At 33.6% G+C, this 22,791-nt stretch overlaps 1 protein-coding gene across 1 annotated transcript; it reads left to right on the top strand.

Annotated features, from left to right (window-relative positions):
* The first annotated feature begins 17,616 nt into the window (after positions 1-17,616).
* On the top strand, positions 17,617-22,569 carry LOC110696931. Its single transcript, XM_021874260.1, has 7 exons — positions 17,617-17,896; positions 17,992-18,146; positions 20,928-21,023; positions 21,312-21,365; positions 21,447-21,511; positions 22,189-22,273; positions 22,356-22,569. Exons 1-5 carry the CDS (start codon positions 17,831-17,833, stop codon positions 21,499-21,501), a joined length of 426 nt encoding a protein of 141 aa, XP_021729952.1. The 5' UTR covers positions 17,617-17,830; the 3' UTR covers positions 21,502-21,511; positions 22,189-22,273; positions 22,356-22,569.
* Positions 22,570-22,791: the final 222 nt, after the last annotated feature.

A 22,791-nucleotide genomic window follows, 5' to 3' on the forward strand; every position in this document is an offset into this window, starting at 1 on the left:
CATTATTTCCTTTAATTTTGGTAACGATTTCTTCCCTCTTTACTTTCATTGATTTAATTACTTTGATTTAATTATGTCTTGCTTTATTGTTTTGTTTAGTTTAGATTTAATTATGTGCGAGTAGATTTAATTCTAGGGTTTGTGGGGATCCATGAATAATACGAAGGGGTAATTTATTATTGTTGATTATTAATGATTGATTAATTTCCTATTGATTGATTTAATACTATGCAATTAGATTTGCGCAGATTTAATTATATGAGTTTTGCAATATTGATTCGAGATTCGATACATGAGAATTGATGTTTAGGCTTAGTGTCAATAGGCATGTTAATCTATAAATGGTTAAGTCAAGATTCGAGAGATGCGATTTAATACTGGTAGATTAATTATGTGATTATAATACGTAGCGACAGCCCTTTATAATCTGGTTAATTTATGCATTAATGATTGATTGTTATTTTTACCTTGGAGTATTATTTATTGGTGAACCTATACCCTAGATCTTTTATTATTGATTATTCCCTCGTTTAATTTGCTTAGTTTAATTATTAGTATAATTCACACATTACAAATTGGTTACTTTATAATTTAGATTATAATAATTAATTAGAAGTAAAAGAACATTGTTTCCCTGTGGATTCGACCCTACTTCCCTATCTACTGTAGTAAGAGGACTTAGGAATTATTTTTGATTAGGTGATAACTATTGCATGTCACTAACCGACCCCAATAGGAATCGGCCAGCTGGCCGCCCTTCCTTGAGCATCAAGGCGCGCCAAGTTGATAGCCCTTGTGCTCGGATGGGCCAGCCAGCTAGGCCCATGCCGCTGCCCGCATCGCCAGCAAGCCTCGCACGCTTGCGAGCTGTTGTGCGCGGCATGTGGGCTGGCACTAGCAGCAGCTAGCGAGGCCCAGCAAGCTTGCTAGATGCTGGCCTTGCCCGAAGTTCGGGTACCCGAACTTAATGAATATTATTTTTAGTGTTATTGGTTATCGGGTACCCGAGCCGATAGTGTTAACGGTTCGGGTACCCGACCCATGCTCACCCCTAGTTTGAAGATAGTTGCAAGATGGGTCCCACATGCTCGAAGTTTTGTTTCTTTTTATCTTCTGATTTTCAACGTTGTAATGAGAGTTGCAAATAAAACTCAAGATGTTGTGGCTTTCAATTAAGAGAGACTATAGCGCGCTGCTAGCGTGCTAGCGCTACTAGCTAGCAGGGCATGGCGCAAACCTGCCCAGCCACCACGGGCATGCTACTGCTGGGCTTGCAGCCATTGCCTTGCATGCTAGCAGCTTTAATAGCCACACTGCCCTAGCCCTTGCATGGCTAGGCCATTGCGAGGGTAGGGCTACGTGCGATGACTTGATATTGTTGTTTGACTAATTTGTACGTCTTGTAAATTCCTAGAATTTAGCTTGACGCTTGACGCTCGGCTTCGACGCTCTAAGCTCGGAATCCGACGTCTTAGTTCGTTAAATCTCTATCGACTTATTTAATCCTTCAGATTAATTCTTCGCCTTTGTTCGGTTACACGATTATTAGGTGTGACCCGAAGGGTTCAGTCAAGAGCATGCTGTAATATTAATTATACATTAATATTACTAATTGGAAGCGGCCTCCGGCTAGGCATTCCGATCACTTGACCTCACTGAATAATTATCTTTCCTAATTAATTCCGAACCCTCTATCGGAATAATACACTTGTTCAAAGGACATTATTCCTTTCAAACCCGACTTAAAACCAACAAGTTATGGCCAAAATACTAAACTGAGTCTAATCCGAGCCTAGGTCCACTTTTAGTACAACCCAATGATAATATGGAGTCCAAAAATTTTATTAGGCCCTATATGATCATACTCCTAATCCTAAATCAGTTAGGATCTTCTAGAATCCTCTAAAAAGTCTAATTTATCCTTTTCGAAAAGATAGAGATTAAAGAGTTCGGGACTGAGTAAAACTTCTCATATGATAATCCTAATCCTATTCAAATTCAAAGACGTTCAGATATCTTTTGTAAACATATTTCCATTAGAAATCAAGTTCCTTACGACTAATCTATCTTCAGGAACCATCGCGTAACGACAGGACCATCGCGCCACGTCAGACATGTCACGCCGCGACAGGGTCCAATGCGTCGCGACAAACTTTTCGCGTCACGTCAAAAGAAGTTCTATTGCGTTCAAACTTCTGATCTTTTTCTGATCGTTTCGACTCTCTTTTTCCCTATAAATAGAGGTCGTTCTCCTCGTTTCAAATCATCAAGAATCGGTCACAATCATTGTCAACAATCATAAATAATCATCATATTCTCAAATTCTTGAGCACCCATGTTCTTAGCCTTAGCCTGAACACATCCTCGATTCATCCATCATCCACCATACTTCCTTTGCGTGATTCAAATACTCCAAACCCCACTTGATGTTGTCTTTGACCTTGACGTGAAAGGTTGATATTTCTGAGAGTTTGGTCTCAAATCTATATTTCTATTCTTAATTAATTTAGTTTATTATTTACTTTATTGATTTTACTTTCTTGGAGTTTACTAACGTGTGTATTGATTTTAATAGCAAGAAGGTCAAGGCGAGTAAGTAATTTAATTATTTAATTACTCTTTTGATTTTGAATAGAAATCATGCATAAGTAGATTTTTTATTACTAGTATCATGTTTAGGATAACATGTTGATTTTGTTATTAGTAACATGCTAGGATTGTTATTAATCTATTTAGTATCATGCCTAGGATCTTACTCCTATCGATGTTGTTATAATGATCGTTGTGTTAATCATATGTTGCTTAATTATACATGATTTGTTGTTATTGCTTGATCACGCCCTTAGCTTTTTGCAGGTTTAAAGGGAATTTGTAATTGAAATCACACCTAATAAGATAATTAATAATCAGATTTAGGTTAATATGATTTTAGTTCAAGTGATCACCTATATTAGATTTAATAGTTCATTAATAATCAACCAACATAAATTAAACAGGTTTAGGATTAATTTAATGTGTGTATGTTGATCAAAAAGCGCGCATGAATATCATAAGAATTAAGTAGAGGCCTATTTTAGGTCAGGTTTGATCTCTTTGAGATTGGATTCGTACCATCATCCCCGAACAACCAGTCATGGTTCCGGACCACTATGGGGTTAGTAATCTCTGTGATTGTGAATGGGGTGTAACCTTCATAATCAGGAATGGTTTACAAGTTCCTAAAACTTGTTAGCGACTTTTTTTCTCTAGCTTCTTTTCCTTGGAGCGCCGCCATGCTCAAAAACATGACCCATAGTAGGGCGGAGTTAAAATTCCCTACAATAACTATGAAGATTGGTATGAAGGAGAGCGAGAAGCCACCTCAAGTAAGGGAACGGTTCATTCATTGGAGCAAGCTAATGCCATCACTAATCTTTCCAATCAAATGACCAAGATGGCAAAGCAAATGGAAGAGCTCATGAAAGTGAATTCTCAAAATGCTACATCCCCTTTTACCAAGGGAGGCAATGGTATGAATTCTCCTACCCCTTCTACTTATAATACAATGCACCTGGGATGCATGTTTGGTGATACATGTGGTAGTTATAACCATGATACTCATTAATGTGTGTATTCTTGTGAGACCCAACCCCTCCCCAAGTATATGTTGACAATGTGGAAGATGTTAATGCTATGAATTTTGCCCCACGTATAGGAAACATGGGAATGAGGCCCAATATGAACCAAAGTTGGAGTTGGAATCAAGGAGGTGGTGGCTTTGATAACCAAAACCTTGGAAGGAGATACCCAACCGAAAGGGATTTGGGAATCAAAACCAACAACCTTACCTCAACTGCTATGAAAACCAAAATTCAAATTTTGATGGTCAAAGCAATATGGGGATCAATTCTCAAAGAACCAACAACAATAAAGGTCAAAGGTTTCAAAAACTTTCCCTAAACAACAAACCTCCGTGTTTTGAGCAAGTGAGGCCTCCTCCCCAAGTTTCTCATACGCAACCTCTTCAATTGGAGGCACCTCCCGATCCTATGATGTCAATGCTCCAAACTTTTATTAAAAATCAAGAGACTTTTCACTAAAGCCAAGAAGCTTTTGTTAAAGGTCAAGAGAATTTTAATAAATGTCATGAAGTGAAGGAGAAGAAAATGAAGGCTCACATGAAAATGATGGAAACCCAAATCTCTCAACTTGCTCAATCACCCTTCTTCTTCTTCTACCTCCCTTCCTAGCCAAGGTTTGAATCCCAAGCTCATGTATGCCATCACCACTAGGAGTGGGAAAGTTCTTGAGAGTGAACCAAATATTGGGAAGAAATCAAAGGAGGAGGTTGAGCTTGAGGATGAGAGTGAGAAAACCAATGAGTCTTTGGGAAATAGGAAAGAGAGTGAGGTTGTTGAGGAACTAAAGGAGAAAGAGCACACAAAAGAATCTATCCCTTTGCCCCTAAATCGCCAACCTAGATAGGAGAAGTTACCCTTTCCACAACACTTTGTGAGGTCAAAGCTAGATGCACAATTTGAGAGATTTTTGGAGGTTATTAAAGGTCCAAATATCCAATTGCCTTTTGATCAAGCCGTGAAAGAGATGCCCCACTATTCTAAATTTTTGAAGTACCTCTTGAATGGAAGGAGAGAAGTGGAGACCGTAAACCTCACCGCAAATTGTAGTGATATTCTTTCTTGAAAGCTCCCTACAAAGTTGAAAGACCCAAATAGTTTCTCTATCCCATCATGTTCTATCAATGATGTTCATCTTGGGAAAGCCTTGTGTGGTTTGGGTGCAAGTGTGAGCCTTATGCCTTTCTCGGTTTACCAAAAACTAGGTGTAGGTAACCTTTCTCCTACAAACATCACCCTCCAAATTGCCGGTAGATCTACCAAGTTACCCATAGGGAAAGTGGAAGACATACCTCTTAGTGTTGGCAAGTTTGCCTTTCCCGTTGACTTCTATGTGTTAGAAGTGGATGAAGATGAGAGAATCTCCATCATTTTGGGTAGGCCTTTTCTTGATACTTCTAAGGTTATTATCAATGTGAAAGATGGTAAGATGACTTTAAAGGTTGGTAATGAGTCCATAGAGTCTGATTTGAATAGTGTCATGAACCAACCTTTCTCATCTATAAATGTTATAAAGTTGATGTGCTTGAGTCTATGATGGAGGAATTTTTCCGTCCTCATTTGCTGCTACTTATGATCCTCTTGAAAGTGTTTTGTTGAATGATTCAAAGATAGGTGCTCACAAAGAGGAGATGCAACTCTATGAAGATTTGCTTGAAGAAAGCAAGGAAGATTGCAAAAAAGAAAGCATGGAGGAAGAGACTCCTTTCATTCATGACCTTTTTCAAGTGGAAGAGAAGGAAGAGGACTCCAATGGTAAGGGAGCACCGAAGATAGACTTAAAACCTCTACCTTCGAGCTTGAGGTATGCATTTCTTATATATATATATATATATATATATATATATATATATATATATATATATAAGTGAGAGAGTAAGAGAATAGTTTGGTGATTATATTTGCTAAATAAAAATTGGGTAAGTAAAAAAAAAATTCTCACTTTATTATCCCTCTATCTCTCTAGTCATACGCTCCATTCCCTTTTTTATTTTTATTTTTATTTATTTTTACCAAATAACCTACTTTCACATATTACATTATCTAGTTTTAATTTTTTTAATCAAATTATCTACTTTCAAATATAATTATTGTAAAGGTTTTAGGCCCATTTAAGATTTTCCTTATTGTTTACGAGTAGTACCATGTACTCATATTAGTAATAAATATTCTATTTCTTTTTTTTAGCGAATACACTAATATGTATGTTTATATGTTGTAGTTTTTTGTTGTACGTTCTTATTTTTAACCCTTCAATCGCGGTGCTTCCTTGAACGGTGCAAGCGTAATCAGGTAATAATCAATTCCTCCCTTCATCTTTATCCCTCCTCCTATCTATTATTTTAATTGATTTCAATTCTTGAAAAAGATATGTATTAAAAAAAAAATTCATGATATGTATGTTAGACACGTAGTATCACACTATCACTAGTATGCATGTTTTATTAATAGTAACACATAAAAAAGTGGTTTCAAGTTTTGGTTTTGGGAAGTGGGGATCCATTCCATATGTGAAGATTCAAGAAGTAATGCGTTTCTATCCAAAAATGAAAAGAAGAAAGAAAACTTTCGAGTTGATTTTAATACTCTCTCCGTTTTAGAATAATTGACACAGTTAAATTTGACACAATTGCCAATGCACTACTTGACCTTTAATATAAATAATTTAACGTTATTAAAAAGTTGATATTATAAAACCTTAGATTAATACCTATTTAACGACACTTTATATGATAATATTTATTTTTAATATATTAGTATAAAACTATATTGAAAGTTATTACATGAATAGTGCAAAAAGTCAAACTATTCAATTATTTTGGAACGGAGGTAGTAAAGGACAATATTATTAGGGGTTTTAGTTTCTAATAATTCATACATTAAAATTGCCTAGAAAATTCCTAAATAAAAATTAATTAATGAAACTTTTTATTTGACTATAAAGTAAAATTAATTGTGTTTTTAAAAGCCAAGTCGTGGCATCAATCAACAGATCTTGAAATAATGGTGTATTAATGGTGGGTACTAAAACATGAAGCATTATTTATTATATTTGGAGTGATGGATATCTTTTCCGTCATTATACAAAAATGTCATTTTATGATTTTATCAAGTAGCTAGTCATGTCTTTAGTAATTTTTGTATAGAGAATTACTATTGCAGATGACTAAACAAGTACAATAGTATTTTTGCTTAAGTAAAATACAATATATCGATATTAAATACTCCTTAATACGAGTAAATAAAAGATTGCTTTAAAATATTTTTAAAACCATATGATTTCATTATCTTTATATGCCTAGAAATAAATAATTACTGCACTGCCTTATAATACTATGCAAAAGAGAAGTATCGTGTGAGATAAGGTTTTGTAAATAAAAAATGCAATTGGTGAATGCATGATGAATCAAAAAAATTATACAATTGCACAAATATTTCTGAAATTTCATGATACATTCATTAATGAACTAGACGCTGCAAATAAAGAGTAAAATTCGTTTAGAGATGAAAATTATTTAGTTTAATTTAATAAAATAATATATAATGATTCAATTCTAGAAAATTAGTTGGAATATATATTATATTTATGATCTTAAATTGATTAAAATAATGACCATAAGGTAAATAACATATGGACTAGAAACTTCCATATCCCTTTTTTCTGTTTGTAAGAATATGTTGATTGTTGTATCCTTTCTTAATCTCTTGACATATACGTTGCATCAAAATCATTTTCTACATCAAAGAGAAAAACATATATTTTTATTCTAAGGATGAATAGTATAATGAAGATATCTGTTAGATTATGTAAAAAAATTAGGTATATCTTTTATTTATGGCATGTAAATATTCTAAGTATATTACCTTTGTTCTAGCATAGAGTACAATGATCGAAACAATACCAGAACAACAATATTGAATTGATGAATAATAAGCCACCATCTTAAAATGGGCAAGATCAAAACTAATAAACTTAGAATCAGTTATTAGTTAGTGGTAAAATGCATGATCAAAGCCTTGTGGCATAAACAAAAAAATAGAATCTAGAAGTATTTTGGTATTCCCCTTTATTATACAAGTTCAATCATTTGTTTAGTTATATTTTGTATGATTTACAAATACAAATTTATTGTATAAATATTATGTTGTAGGTATGAATGTTGTTGTTGTTGAATCGCAATATCACAATGAAAATGGAAATTTGGAAGCAGGAGAAAGTAGAAATGATCATGAGTACATTTACAATATATCTTTCACCGATTATTATAATGGTGAACATCTTTACACTACATATGTAACTTATAATGAAAATTTTTTGACTAATGTGTTGTGCGCATTAATAACTGAGCTTGATGAAAGGACCCAAATGGGTGAACCTTCGATTGTAGGTTTGGACATCATGACAAATCAAGAAAACAACCCTATTTCGTTGGCATTATGTGTTGGAATAATATGTTTAATTTACAATTTGGAAATGAGTATCTCCCATCCTCATGATCTAAGAATGTTGTTGCAAAATTACTACATAGTTATGCTTGAGAACACGCTGGATAATGTATAAATGCTTAGGCAAAGACATCTTGAATTAAAGGCATGCATATTGAGCAAACCTCCTACCATAATTGATACTTCATTCACACATGTTGGTGGTTCTTCGGTTCATGATTGGGCCTATATGTATTTAGGTTGGATATTACCTCCACATGTTCTAACTGGATGGCGTGGAGAACAACTACGTCTGGCGAATGTAATATATGCTACATTAGTTGCTGCTTGTTTGGAAAGACTTTATTTATACTTAATTAACCCTCAATCTTAATGATACGGGAATATCCATGGTTCTTCTCAAGCTTACTTAGATTTTGCTTACATATTTTTACTCGTTTGAAAGGGGTTTTCATAAATTAAGCTAGCGTTAGGAGTGTTAGTTTTAAGTTAAGCTTGAAGTGACACTCAACGTATGTATCCATATTTATTTTTTTATTTTTTTGTGCTTTTTGTTCCTTGTATGTTAGTAGTGTGTTAGTATGGTTTTAATATTATCGCATTTAAATTTAATACTAGTTGTTGACTCGGGCGATGCCCCGGTTTATGAGATTGAAATTATGAGGGATTGAACTTGTTAAAAATAAGAATGCCCTATTTTTCTTTACATTTACGACCATCTTAAGTTAAAATTTCAATCCTCATCAAACCATTGATCTCCAACTAATAATTGGAGTGTATATATATATATATATATATATATATATATATATATATATATATATATATATATATATATATATATATATATATATATATATATATATATATATATATATATATATATATATATATATAGTTTCATGTAATTTGATAGTATATTAATATAATTTGTTTCGTGTTTGTTGAAATATCCAATTACAAAATGAATAATAAACAGATAACTTTTTATAATTACCAAGATACTTGTATCTTTATTTTCTTTTATCTAAATTTTTGTGTGACTATGCATTGAAATTTTCTTATTTTATTTTGTAGTATGGCAATCAAAGCTATCCTAGAGCTTAGAAGAAAATTTTGAACACAAGCTCAGCCGACAATTTTCTTTGCTTTTGTACAAACGCATGGGAAAATTTTCTCTTTGTTCATGAACACAAAACTGCAAACCCAAAAACCACCACATTGGGACCTGAGTGAGTTTACAATTCACGGATTCAGGCTTGAGCCTCCCATGAGATTTCCACAATTTACATTTTAGGTTTGTTTCAAAACATATATAACTAGTATTAAATCTGATCATGCCATGATAACAGGCTATATGTACTGATTGAGATGTTTGGTGAATTATTCTTATGCTTTGTGAGTAAATCAGTTTTGCAAAGCGCTCCTAGCTCTTTTTTTCGGTATTTCAATATTTCATCCATCTCTTCCACATTGCCAAATTAATTAGTTGATAGCTTGAGCCAAATTGTACTTGCTTCCATTTTATTAGAGCAGTTGTTCAATAACTAGTCCTTAGCATAATAGTTGGAGAGAAATTTAACGCATATATGGAGTAAGATATATTTCATTACTAATATTAATAATTAATAAAATATATTAATTGTTGTGGTTATTTAATTACTAATCTAGTTTTCATTCATATATATGAGGGGGTCTTTGAAGGCGAAAAATTCTCAAAGAATGAAGGAGAGTTATACAGCATGAATGTGATGCGTTATTCCATTTCAGATTTTCAGGTTGATATTTCTTATTGCAAAATAGTTGGGGCATATTTTGGGGTGAGAATGGGTTCATGCGAATAAGCATAATGCTTTGATGAAATCCTTGTATTTAGCTTCGACATGATTATCATTTCTCATACCTCACGAAACTTATTTCAATCAAACCGGATAAAGTCTTGAAACCCTTGAATAATCAAACTTGTTATCGTTCTCGTCCTCCAATGGGGTAGGAGTGTTAGAGCCTTTATTAATATCATTAGAATCCTTGAAACCCTTGTTCTTTTGGTCCGTTAAAGTGGTTGCATCATCTAGTTTTGTGTTCTCTATATTAGGCCCTTGAAAACACTTAGAAATTTCCTGGTTATTATTTTTATTTAACCCCATCACAAACTTGGACATCTATTATTCCTCTTCACCCTTGCGATCACATGTCAAGGACAATCTCTCAAACACTTTAATGTAATTTTCAACAATCATAAATCTTTGTTTAAGTTTATTAAATTTATGATAAGGTCTTGCTTATATGTATGAGGAGCAAATTTTTTTCCTTGAGTTTTTTAGTTAGGACCATAATTTATCTTCCTCTTTTTCCTCGCGCCTTCTATTAGATTGGATGGTTTCATAAAAGTGAGAAGCATGCTTAGAAAGTTTAAGAATATCATAGGACACAAGCATAATTATGTTATAAGAAATCCTAACCAAAACTGGATTACCAACATAAATGCCAGTTTTGGCATTATTAATTTAAGAAAACAAGAAACAAGAAACAAGAAACAAACCACAATTAAGAAAAAAAACTGAAATTTTAAGAGAAGGAAAAATAATGATTAAAGTGTAAAATAATAACTTTGTTAGATGTTACCTATGTGATTAAGCATGTGAGGAATGTTATGAATGGATGGAGTCTCACAGCATGGGAAGAATATATGATGGATGGGAACATGTTTTGAAATGCTCCGTGTTTCTTGAATTGGTAATCCTAAAATGTAATACAACCTTGGCCTGGGGTGATGGGTTTTTAAAACTTCTCATGACTTGTGCAGTTGATACTCTAGGGATGCATTGGTCTACAAATAAAAGTATAAAATATGTTCAAATACAAGTTTAAATATAAATACTTGTAACAAACTATTTCAAATAACGAGCAATAAAATATCCTACAACCGACCAAAAGGACAAGGGTTTCAAGGGTTTATCCGGTTTGATTGAAATCAGTTTCGTGAGGTATGAAAAATGATAATCATGTCAAAGCTAGATATAAGGATTTCATCAAAGCATATGCTTATTCCCATGAACCCCAAAATATGCCCCAACTATTTTGCAATAAGAAATATCAACTTGAAAATTTGAAATGGAATAACGTATCACATTCATGCTATATAACTCACCCCCTCATATATATGAATGAAAACTAGATTAGTATTTAAATAACCACAACAATTAATATATTTTATTAATTATTAATATTAGTAATGAAATATATCTTACTCCATATATGCGTTAAATTTCTCTCAAACTATTATGCTAATTAGGACTGGTTATTGAACAACCGCTCTAATAAAAACATTATGCTTCTTAGGCTAAAAAGAGAACTTTATTCCCTCACGAAAGCATAGAGGTCTTCATCTTCCCTAAAAAAAACTTGTTAGCATGCAAATCATAAGACTGACATTCCTCCAATAATTTATAACCATCGAGAAAATTACAACTATGGTCGGAGTCTCCTGTCCCCAGGGACTGGTGGAGGCCTGACCCCTGTGGCCCAACAACAAATTCGTTTACTTTCAAAGTTGACATCCTTAACTTAATAGGGTTATTAATAGATATTTCTTGTTTTATAATGTTAAAAATCACAGCTCAGTGAGAAGTTACTTCAGCTTCTTGCCCATTTATCATTTTATATATCCTTTTGTTAATTATGCATTTTGATTATGATTACTTTGTTAGAACTTACTACTAATATTTCTTTGACTAGTTTTGAGGACCCCTGCAATCTTTTACTTCATAGTTAATTAGTTTTGCCCATTTGGGTCATTTTACATTAATCTTATTTGATTCATTTTTCTTTACTTTTGCGCTTATCAACATATTATACAAATTTGATAATTGATACCCTTAATAGTAATTTGTATATGTTAAAAAATTGATTTATTTGAACTATAAATAATTGAGCTTAATCATACATTTTGCGAAATACTTAATAACATTGGTTTTATTTACATAGAGTACTAGTAAAAACATGGTCTTTTTCTTCTAAAAAATATGGTCAAATAATGGTAATTATAATAGTGCAAAACAATAATTTTGCAAAGGAAAAAAAATATACGTATTATTTTATTCTAATGTATAAGTTTCGGCCCCCTTGAATTTTAATTCCTGGCTTCCTGATAAGTCTATTTTATATATATATTTATTCCCCGTCCCAATGGTCATAATTGTGTTTATTTGAGCTCTACGGAGCTACTTTTATTACTAATATGCGTTTTCTAGTGTTTTCGTAGTTTTGGTATTGTTTTATAGGAAATTGCAGATTTAGAGCATTTTCCCGGAATTATGATAAGCCACTACGAGCATTGGAGAATTATGACCATATTTCATAGCCCAAGGCATGTTAGAGTCGTCAAATCAGTGATTAAGGGCTCGGCGAAGAAGAAGAGTCTTGGGCAATGGAACATGTATTCAGAACCCAAAGAGGAAATGCGAATTGGACTAAGAAATGGCCCAATTGAAGAAGTCCAAAATTTCCCGAGAGCTCGCCCGGCAAGGCAAGCCCTCGCTTAAAGGCGCGCCCGGCAGGGCGAGATGGCGCCCGACTGGGCCCGTGTTTCTGAGTTTGTTTAGCAGTTTAATCTTCATTTTAGCTTAGGTTTTCTTAGTTTAATATAAATACGCTCTTGTTAAGCGAGTTTGGGGACCTTCTTTTCTCTCTCTCTCTCTCTCTCTTTACTTTTCTCATTAGTTTAATTTCTTAGTTTTTAGTTTTAAGCTTTTAGTTAATACTCTTGATCCCTCTCGACACTTTTAGTTTATGCAATTCTTTACTTCTGTCTATTTTGGTAACGATTTCTTCCCTCTTTACTTTCAGTAATTTAATTGATTTGATTTAATTATGCTTTCTTTAATTGCCTTGCTTAGTTTAGGTTTTAAAATGTGCGAGTAGTTTTATTTTTAGGGTTGTGGGGATCCATAATTAATATGACGTGGTAATTTATTATTGTTGATTGTCAATGTTTTGGTTGATTTCCTATTGATTGATTTAATGCTATACAATTAGGTTTGCACAGGTTTAATTGTATGATTATGCAATATTGATTCGAGATTCGAGAGATGAGAATTGATGTTTAGGCTTAGTTTCAATAGGCAGGTTAATTTATAAATGGTTAAGTCAAGATTCGAGAGATGCGATTTAATGCCGGTAGATTAATTCTGTGATCGTAATACGTAGCGAAAGCCCTTTATGATCTGATTAATCTATGCATTGATGATTGATTATTATGTTTTACCCTGTAATATTATTTATTGGTGAACCTATACCCTAGACCTTTTATTATTGTTTTCCTCCCTTATTTAATTTGCTTTAGTTTAGTTATTAGTTTAATTCTCACAAAAACAATTTGGTTACTTGATAATTTAGATTATATTAATTAATTAGGAATAGAAAGACTTGTTTCTCAGTGGATTCGACCCTACTTCCCTATCTATATTAGTTAGTGGTTTTAGGAATTACTTTTGATTAGGTGATACGACTTTAGCCTATCACTTCCACCCTGTATTTCTGTCCCATTTGAGGCTCAATGTAATTCTTCCCCACCAATAACGGTGCGAAGGTTGTTTGTGCGAATGTGAAGAGAGGAAGGTGACGATAGAAGGAGGAGGAAGAAGGGATCTGTCAGTGACAAAGAAGATAAAATGATGGTTTTTAGAAAAATATATCCAAAAAAAACATGTGATATAAATGGGAATTGTTTGCTATTTTCCTTCATTTCCTTTCTTATACCATTTTTATCCTTTCCCCTTCACGAATGACTGAGATTTTCAGTCGGCTTGATCGAATAAAAATTACTAAGACCGGGTGGGGTCATGTTTGGGCATGATTATACGAGATTAAATACGTAAATTAGTTGCATCATGTGATTAATAGATCGATAAAACTTGTATAGCTCAAATTATGTTTAATGCCATTGTCACATTATGCCTTTTATTATTGTTGTTTAATAGTAGAGGCGATATGATGCTGTTGCATACTGTATTTTATATCAATTTTTAGTGTAGAATTTCAAGAGATGATCTATTGTACAAGTAATTTTAAAGTAGAATTATCACATTCAATATGATGTACACAAAGAAATGACAATTATTGTGACATTGTGCATGTATTTATTAATAAATCATTTTTTGTTCAAAATTATGAAACAACTAATAAAAGCCTCCAAACTTTCACAAATGGAGTTGGTTCTAACCTAAACCTAGAATATGCATAGAATACAGAAGAAGAGTTCATCAATGGGGATTCTTTTCTTACGGACTTGGAGAACACCCTAGAAATTCCTTCCCTTTTAAAAATACCTGTTTTGCCCTTTTTAAAATACAAAATAGGAAATTCTAAGACATTATTGCCACCGTGATAACGACTAAGACAAATATCAAAGACACACAGCGGAAGGCTCATTTCAAAATCATTCAAAACAAACCAACTTTAAAGGTCAAACCAAACAAAAGTAAATTCAAACCAAAGTCAAACGAAGCCAACCTACAACTTGGAACCATTGCAGGCCCTTTAAAAACTCAAACCGGATATTTAAAACATTGCGTTAGTCTCATAAGCAAATATATAATAATTAAAACACATAAAACATATTATAGTCTTATAGAAATTGATAGAGAATATCCATAGAATATTTTCATCCTAGATATATACGTTATAGATATTGATTAATGGAAATCACACTAATCAAGGAGTTTTATATTATCTGACAAATTCTAAACAAGATTCGCTCTTCACTCATGCCCATCAAGAATATGCTTCATCACCTGAAAGGCTTCTCTTTACTTTCTCCCCACTACTCGCCATTAGAAATGCGTCGTCGTAGGGCCAAGATAAAGACAAGGCCAAACAAACATACAACACACAATCAACAATGCTAAGTACATAAGCGTAAATGAGTCACACTAACATGCTTACATCCTAGCATCACACAACTTACCTTCTTGCACCTATTTCCAAGCATACAACATACAACTCATACAATAGGCAAGTATAATTGCTTATTTAATTTGATTACGCATCAAACGGGTTTCCCCCCTAACCTGCCCCAATAGAGGGGTACTAACACGGGAGCTGATCGTGCCAATATAAAAGAATCACTCGTAAGTGGTGAATTCCTACACATAATAAAAAGGAAAATACAGCATCCTATACTCCCAGTAGAAGTTATGATCAAATATAAAGTCACATAACTCCCCTTATATGTTCATACTCAAGGTATATACGTTTCAAGAGTTTTGGTACGTGGTATCTTTCACTTTACGTTATTTACACATTTAAACTTGGTGATGACTCTCAAATCATAAAACAACCAACATATATAATTCATTCAAGCAATCAAACATACCAATTTAATTCTTGAATATTTAGTGACCACATTTAACTTAGTGTCGAACCCTTTTTAAACTACCTCAGTGTAAAAACACCTTCAGTGCGCGTAGGCACCACAAATTCTATCCCTTGGTGTATAAACACCTTAAGTGCGCGTGGGCACCGAAATATAAATTAATCCTCATGTACTAAGACACTTAACTAGCTCAACCCCCATGCTTATAGCATTAATAATAATTATATCAACCATAATAAAATTCCCTTTTTATATTCCAAACCAAATTAAACATTTAGTTTAATTAAACATGCCTTCAATCATACCAATAATAAAAGTGTGGTCCATATATATTATTCCAACATTATGAATTCCATCAATAATTCATCTCAAATAATTCATGTCTCACAAACCAATCATCAAATCAATCCAACCAACAATTCCAATCAATACCTAAAATGATACTAACTTGGAAATAATTACACAAGTCCTAGCATGCTTCTACACGCTTTAATTATTACTGAGTACGCGAACATACCTCAAATATGATCTCAAAATCGCCATAACTGCACGAAATCACTCACTTGGAAGTCTCCTACAACCCACAAATACAAAGAGACATTAATACCTATTCATATTAAATTTCCAGCAATATATACACTCCTTAAAACACTTTTAAACCTTCTAAAACATGCTGAAATTTAAGTAGAACCACCTATTTTTCTTCTCAATTAATGGGTAATTAAAATCCTTTCAAGAATACATTATTTTAGCCTCTATATAAAATTTCAAGCAATATTAAAACCCTTAAACTTGCTGTAATTTAGTTTAGAAAGATTAATTTCAATTGTATTAATCAACCACAATCAAATTTCTTCAATAACATCAAATTAGAAATTTAGGGTTTAATCAATTTGGGGTTTTTTCACACAAAACCAAATCTAAAAATTATATATATATTAAACATCATTAAGAGCATCTTAAAATAATCACACAACACCCACAACAATAATTAATCAAATTCAAATTAATTTAAAACAAGAAGAGTTTTTTTTTTTCTTTCTTGCACATGCATACACGCACGGGGGAGGGCCCTCCACGTCGGCGGCGATTGATGTCGGTTGTTGCAGGTGACGGTGGTCGGCCGGTGGGTGGCAATGGTGGTGGTGGCCGGCCACCGTGTGTGTGTAGGTGGCATGTGTGAGGTGAGGGAGAAGGGAATTAAGGAGGAAAACTAAGAAAGATAGAGAGTTTACCTCTTTGGATTATCACCTTGGGCAAAAATCTGATTTTTGCGTTAGGGTGAGTATTTATACTCCTCTCTAAAACCCTCTTCCCCCTTGACTTTCCCTTTTTACCTTTAATGATTCCCACTTCCACTCAAATTGGTCTTTTGACTTTATTTAAAATTCTTTTGACTTTAAAACTCCTTTATAAATTAAGTATGCCCCAAAGTTTATAAATATAAAAATAGAATATTTTCAAACCATGTAAATAAATAATAAATGGGTTTTTAATTTGAATACTCCTTTTTAAATATTAACATACCGTAAATAATTCATTTCAAATTATTTAAATACGTTTAAAATAATAATTTAATTTATAAACTATATAAAAATACAGGGTATTACACTGCTGCTGTCAGCGGCCGATGCATAGGTGGTGCGCGTGGTGTGAGTGGGAAGGGGGAAAAATATATATATTGTATATATTAACAACCTACAATTGGTTTCACAAAAAAATATAAAACAATGCAGATACACATTTTGTATGAAAATCAAATTATTAATGTATTCAAAAAATAAAAAAGTCAAATAATTTTTTAATTTATCAAAACGTTATGTTTTAATGCGTATATAGGGAAAAACACTGTGTATAGAGTTTAGGGTTGAGTCTTCAGTTGAGTTTTGAGTTTTCAAGACTCCCTTCAAGACTTCACTTCAGCTTTTGTAGCACTCAGTTTCTTAAATGCATTAAAAAAACAAAAAAGTCTTGTTTTAAGACCAGAAAATTAAAAATTGATGATGTCATCCTACGTCTTAGACCCTGTTCAATTCACCTTAAATTTCAATAAAGTAAAAATAATTTCACTTTAATAAAAATTTATAAGTTTAAAAAAGAAATATAATAGAAAATTAGTAAAAATAATTTCAGTTTAACAAAATAATTTCAGTTCAGTAAAATTAATTTCAGTTCTAATTCAGCAGCAAAAATAAGGTGAAGTGAACCGGGGCATTAAGCAAGTCTTTGCTCTAAAACCGCTACTTAACATACAATTTTGTCATTAGATATATCCAATATACCGGAAAGAAAATCATCGTTTTTGTATACTCAATCAATCCCTTGTTGCTCAAAAAAAAAAAAAAAAAAAAAAAAAAAAAAAAAAAAAAAATCAATCCCTTTATTCAGTTCCATGTCAATGTCATTCTCAGTGAACAAAATCTGCTGTAATTCATTGTGGCCGTCACCTCACAATAAGGTATTTTACTCATCTCTTTTTCTATGAATATCCCATTTCCTTATTTTTATTTATTTTTTGTTTATGGAAATGTTGAAATTCTGTTTGAATTGCAGAATAATTGGGTCGTGTGCAAAAAAACTAGCAATATGATAATGCAGAGTCACTGGGTTATAAATTCAGCAATACCCCATCTCAAGCTTAATCACAATTTTCTTGGAATTATCATCACCATTTTACACTCCATTCAGTTAATAACGGTGGTACTACGGTGAGCTCTTGCCTCGAAATTATTTGTATGTATCATTTTTATAAAATTGTGGTAATTCATGGTGATGTGATTGGATTTTTAGTTTTCTTGAATGTCATTATGTTATACATGTATTAATGGATAAAAATAGTTTAATTGTCACAAGCCTGGATAAGAGGAGGGTTACGGTAGGCTTGTGGTAGCCAGTGTAAAACTTTGTCACGTCGCTTGACATGAGCCTCAATGATGGAGAGTAGTACTAGGATGGGTGACCTCCTGGGAAATCCTCAATGATTGAGAGTAGTACTAGGATGGGTGACCTCCTGGGAAATCCTCATATTGGTTCATGTAGCCGAACCCACTTATAAGATTATGGCATTCAAGAAGAAGAAGGTCTTCCAAAACCCTTAATTGTGATATTGTGTATGGTTTGTTTTTGTTTGGAGATTTACAGCAGTTAAGCATAACACCCCATGTAGTACTTCAAAGCGAATTTGTTGTGCAAAGAGTGTGTAATGACTCGTGGCCACCTGCTCGGCAGGGGACGGCTCCTCAATTGTGAGTCATTGCCTTTTCCTGATCCAAGAAAATTGTTTTGGCTTTTGGGTGGCCCTATTTCTTGTGTTGCGATGGAATTTTTGTTGATGGAAGAGTTGAAGACTAGTTTTATGCACAAGTATTGATGAATGAGGTGAATTTGGAACCATCGTTATTAGCTGAGCTAGCTGACATTAGAAACTATAAGGATGAATGAGTACTTGGAGTGGAAGTTTGCATTTGTGTAACCATGATGTCCTTTCTTCTGGTTAGTTTGGGTGTTTCTTTGTCTAATTTTTGCCGTTTTTTAGTTTGGAGTGAAACTGCAGTGTTGCACTTCTAGGATTAGGAATTTCACATACTTGGAATCTATGAAAAATAACTTTATTTTAATGCGCTACTAAGTGAAGATTAGCTTCGCATTTCTTCTAAATTTAGCTTGCGAGTCCGTTCTTAAAAACTAAAAATAAAACTGCTGAACCAGCCATCTTTGAGCTACCAAAAGTGAGCTTGAGAAAGTTACTTGGGTAAATGGTATTTGCCATTCTTCTCGCTGCTATTCTGTTTAGTGAACTTAGTAATTCTGATGAAAACTTATTTAGCCTGAACCCATACAAACGATCAAACTTGTTTGAACTTATTCCAATGATAAAATTTAATTAACTTATTAGATCGCATCAGAATTTTTTTCTGAAGTTATTTAACTTTATTAAGCTTATTAGTCCTTGTTTGAACTCATATGACCTTTTCTTTGGTTATAAGAAATATAATATATTAACAGATGAAAATTGATTATTCAGAAAGAGGACAGACTGTCCTTGATCAATGTTTCAGATTACAGATCATGCCAGTTTCTTCAAACTTCCCCAATTGAATGACTATTTAATAGCCTCAGTCAGTCATAGTCCATAGAGACCCTAGATAAGCTATTATGTCTCACACAGAGTATAAAAAGTGTGCCTTGGCACACCTAGGTGCTAGGCAATTCAGGTAGAACGTTTTTTTTTGCTATAGGCAAGGTGCACCTGAGTCACGCACAAGAGTTGCAAATCAGTCATTTTTTATTTTAATGAGGCACACTGAAGTGCACCTGGTGCAGGCCGCGCAGCAGGACCGTTATTGCTTTAGTGCTCCTTGAGCATTATTATAAATTGGTCTCACACCAACTCAAAAGATAAAGCTCAAATAAAGATACAGGAATTTTGTCCCCACCAAATACACCAAAAAATTGTCACAACAGCACTGCTGTGGTATTGCTCACTTGCTCTTTTTGAAGCTGCCCATTATAGTTCAACCTCGACAAAAATTGTGAACAAAATTTGTTAGAAAGTGAAAGTTCTATTTGTTCAGGAGTCCTCCAACATTGTGTTTCTTATGTTACCATTTTCTATTGAATTTTTTTCTCCAACATTTAATTTGATTCCCTTTATTCAGATAATCATCTATATAGACTGTATTTTAACTAGAATGACCATTAAATCCAAATGAATTATATATTTGCTTTGATGAGAAACCATAACATCCTGAGGTATTCAGTGTTGTGCTGTGACTTGTGAGTAAATTTACAAGGAGGTATGAAAGGTCATCATAAGATTTATGACATCAATTGCTATAAGTAGCTGACTTTCGTGCATATGCATAAATATGGTTGATATAGGAGAATTCACTCGGCCTAAAATTTGTTACTTCTGTGTAGCTATGAGGTGTGAGTGAAAGTCCTGAGTCTGTCAAGAAATGATATGAAGTCTGAATATCCTTTCATTAGTGCATCTGATTCTATCAGCTATAGATTCTGTAGTGTAGCTAGGTGTAATGGTTGTTCTTGTGAACAGAGGAACTGAAGCATGCTCCAGTGCAGTGATCGAATGAATCTGTTTATGCTTTCCTTTTATGCTTCTAAATATTAGAAGTGAGTTTGTTACTGTTATGCACAATTTGTACTTGCTTAATGTATGCACTTCAATTCCATTTTTCTTGATTCTCACATACTGTGTATTTAAATTACATATTTGTAGGAGAGGATAAGAGAGAGAAGAGGGAAGGGGAAGATATTCCTTCCTACTTTTTTTGAACTTTGGAAGGGTTTTGTTCACTAATGAGGGAGAGAAAATAGAACACTCCTATTCCTTTTCTCTTCCATTATCCAGTCTCCAACATCACTAGAGAAAAATTATTCCCTACTCTCCTCTCCAAATTCTCTCATCTGAACAAACTACTGTAGGATAACTTTTTCGCTGATTACTAATTATTGTGCAAACTTGACAGAATATTGGAGCAGTTGAAAAGATATGGAGCTTCTGGAGTACTGTCATATGGTCTACTGAACACAGCCTATTACCTTACTACCTTTCTCTTGGTGTGGTGAGTAACTAGAAAATAAAAGTGTTGAGTCTGTTAGACTCTGAGGGAATTTGTGTATTTCTGGACCTGCACATTTCCTATTAACACAGGGAACATACTGGGTGGTGGTGGTCAAATTGGTTCCTTAATTGTAGCATCCCTGCCTATTTGTATCCTGTTCTTGGAAAAGTGTACCCTTGGGAGATGATGCAATATTTTTTTTATTTTTTTTAGGGGGGGGGGGGGTAACTGAGTGCAGTTTGTTGTGTTGTGCAATTGCTTACATTGAATTTCCACCTGTTGCTTCAGGTTCTATTTTGCTCCAGCACCTGGAAAAATGGGTTATCTTGCTGCTGTTTCAAGGTAACTGCGTGTTATACCAATAATGTTTTATTCTGATCAAGTAATTATTTTCTAAAGTCATTTTACATATATTGGATGCAGATTTCTAAAAGTAATGGCCATGGTTTGGGCAGGAAGCCAAGTCACTAAGCTTTAAGAGCAGCAGGGTAAGCTATCAATTCTACCGCTATATGATTAGCTACGAACTAGTAACTTAGGTTGCTAAGAAGAACTTTATAGTAATACAGCTTCATAAATGGGACAAATAAATACTTAATAAACTGCTGCTTTTAATATTCCCTTTCACTGACAACTTCCCAAGTAGTTGCTTGGTCCATTTAGTAAAGCTAAACACTCTTTCCATTTCCCTTTCTCCAAAACCCATATTATTTGTGAACTAAAGCAGGGTGTCATCCAGTTTCCATCACTCTATGTTCATCTGGTAGAGTTGACGGTAAGTTGGTAACTAGAATGATAGGGATTAGGGATCAGACTGGAAAGAAGGGATATAAAAGGTGCAAAGGCTAAATTATGTTGTGTTTATGTGAGTTGTCTAACGTTGTAGAAGTAAAGAGAAATGACAACCTTATAAGCCTAGGGAGTTGATCCTTCCATAGCCAATTGATTTGTGTGATCTAAAGTCTTCTCTTAAGTAAAAAGATATATAGATAAGATGTGATGTGAGTGTTGGACCATTGTGTGTTTTCTGTATGGGTGCATTGGTTTGCAATTTATGCCCATTGCATATGTTTTTAATGCATGCCTGGATATCTAGATATTCCATACACTACACAATTGCCCCTTTTACATGTGAATTTATCTGACATTATTTACTTGATTACAGTGCCCTTGCCCTTGCCCTTGCACCACTTGTAGATAGGGGATTGTCATGGTTTACAGTCAGATACAAATTTGAGTCACGGGGAAAGGTTAGTATATCACTAAATTATGCTGTGTCTTCTATGTTGGCTGCTCAAATTACTGAACTAGTGTTTTTGTAAATTTCTGCAGGCTTTCTTCACAGTTGTTGCATTGTGTTTCAATTTAGCTTTAATCATGTTTGTAGCCGTCACTCTGCTTTCAGCATGACATATCTCTGCTTTCGTCTTTGCTGAATCGAAAAGAGCTATTTCATCTTTTCTTTGTAAAACGGATATCAATAATTTAACTTGTAAAGAATTTTACCAATTGTAATTGAGTTGATAACCACCCGGTGATTTTGTTATTCTGTTCCTTTTGTTGGAGTAAAATGACTCACTTCTGAGTCATGAACTGGTTTCCAGGCATACTGTCTGAGCTAATGCTGTCATGCTGAGTAGTTTACAAAATTACGAAAGCTAGTTACGAGCAACATTTTTTGAGGCACTCATTTTTGGACTCATGCAACTCAGCTTGCTTTATACTACCTCATATCCATCCATAATATGTCATTTTAGGTAATATTTTG

The sequence above is a fragment of the Chenopodium quinoa genome, unplaced genomic scaffold, assembly GCF_001683475.1.
Source record: "Chenopodium quinoa cultivar QQ74 unplaced genomic scaffold, ASM168347v1, whole genome shotgun sequence".
NCBI classification, from domain to species: Eukaryota; Viridiplantae; Streptophyta; class Magnoliopsida; order Caryophyllales; family Amaranthaceae; genus Chenopodium; species Chenopodium quinoa.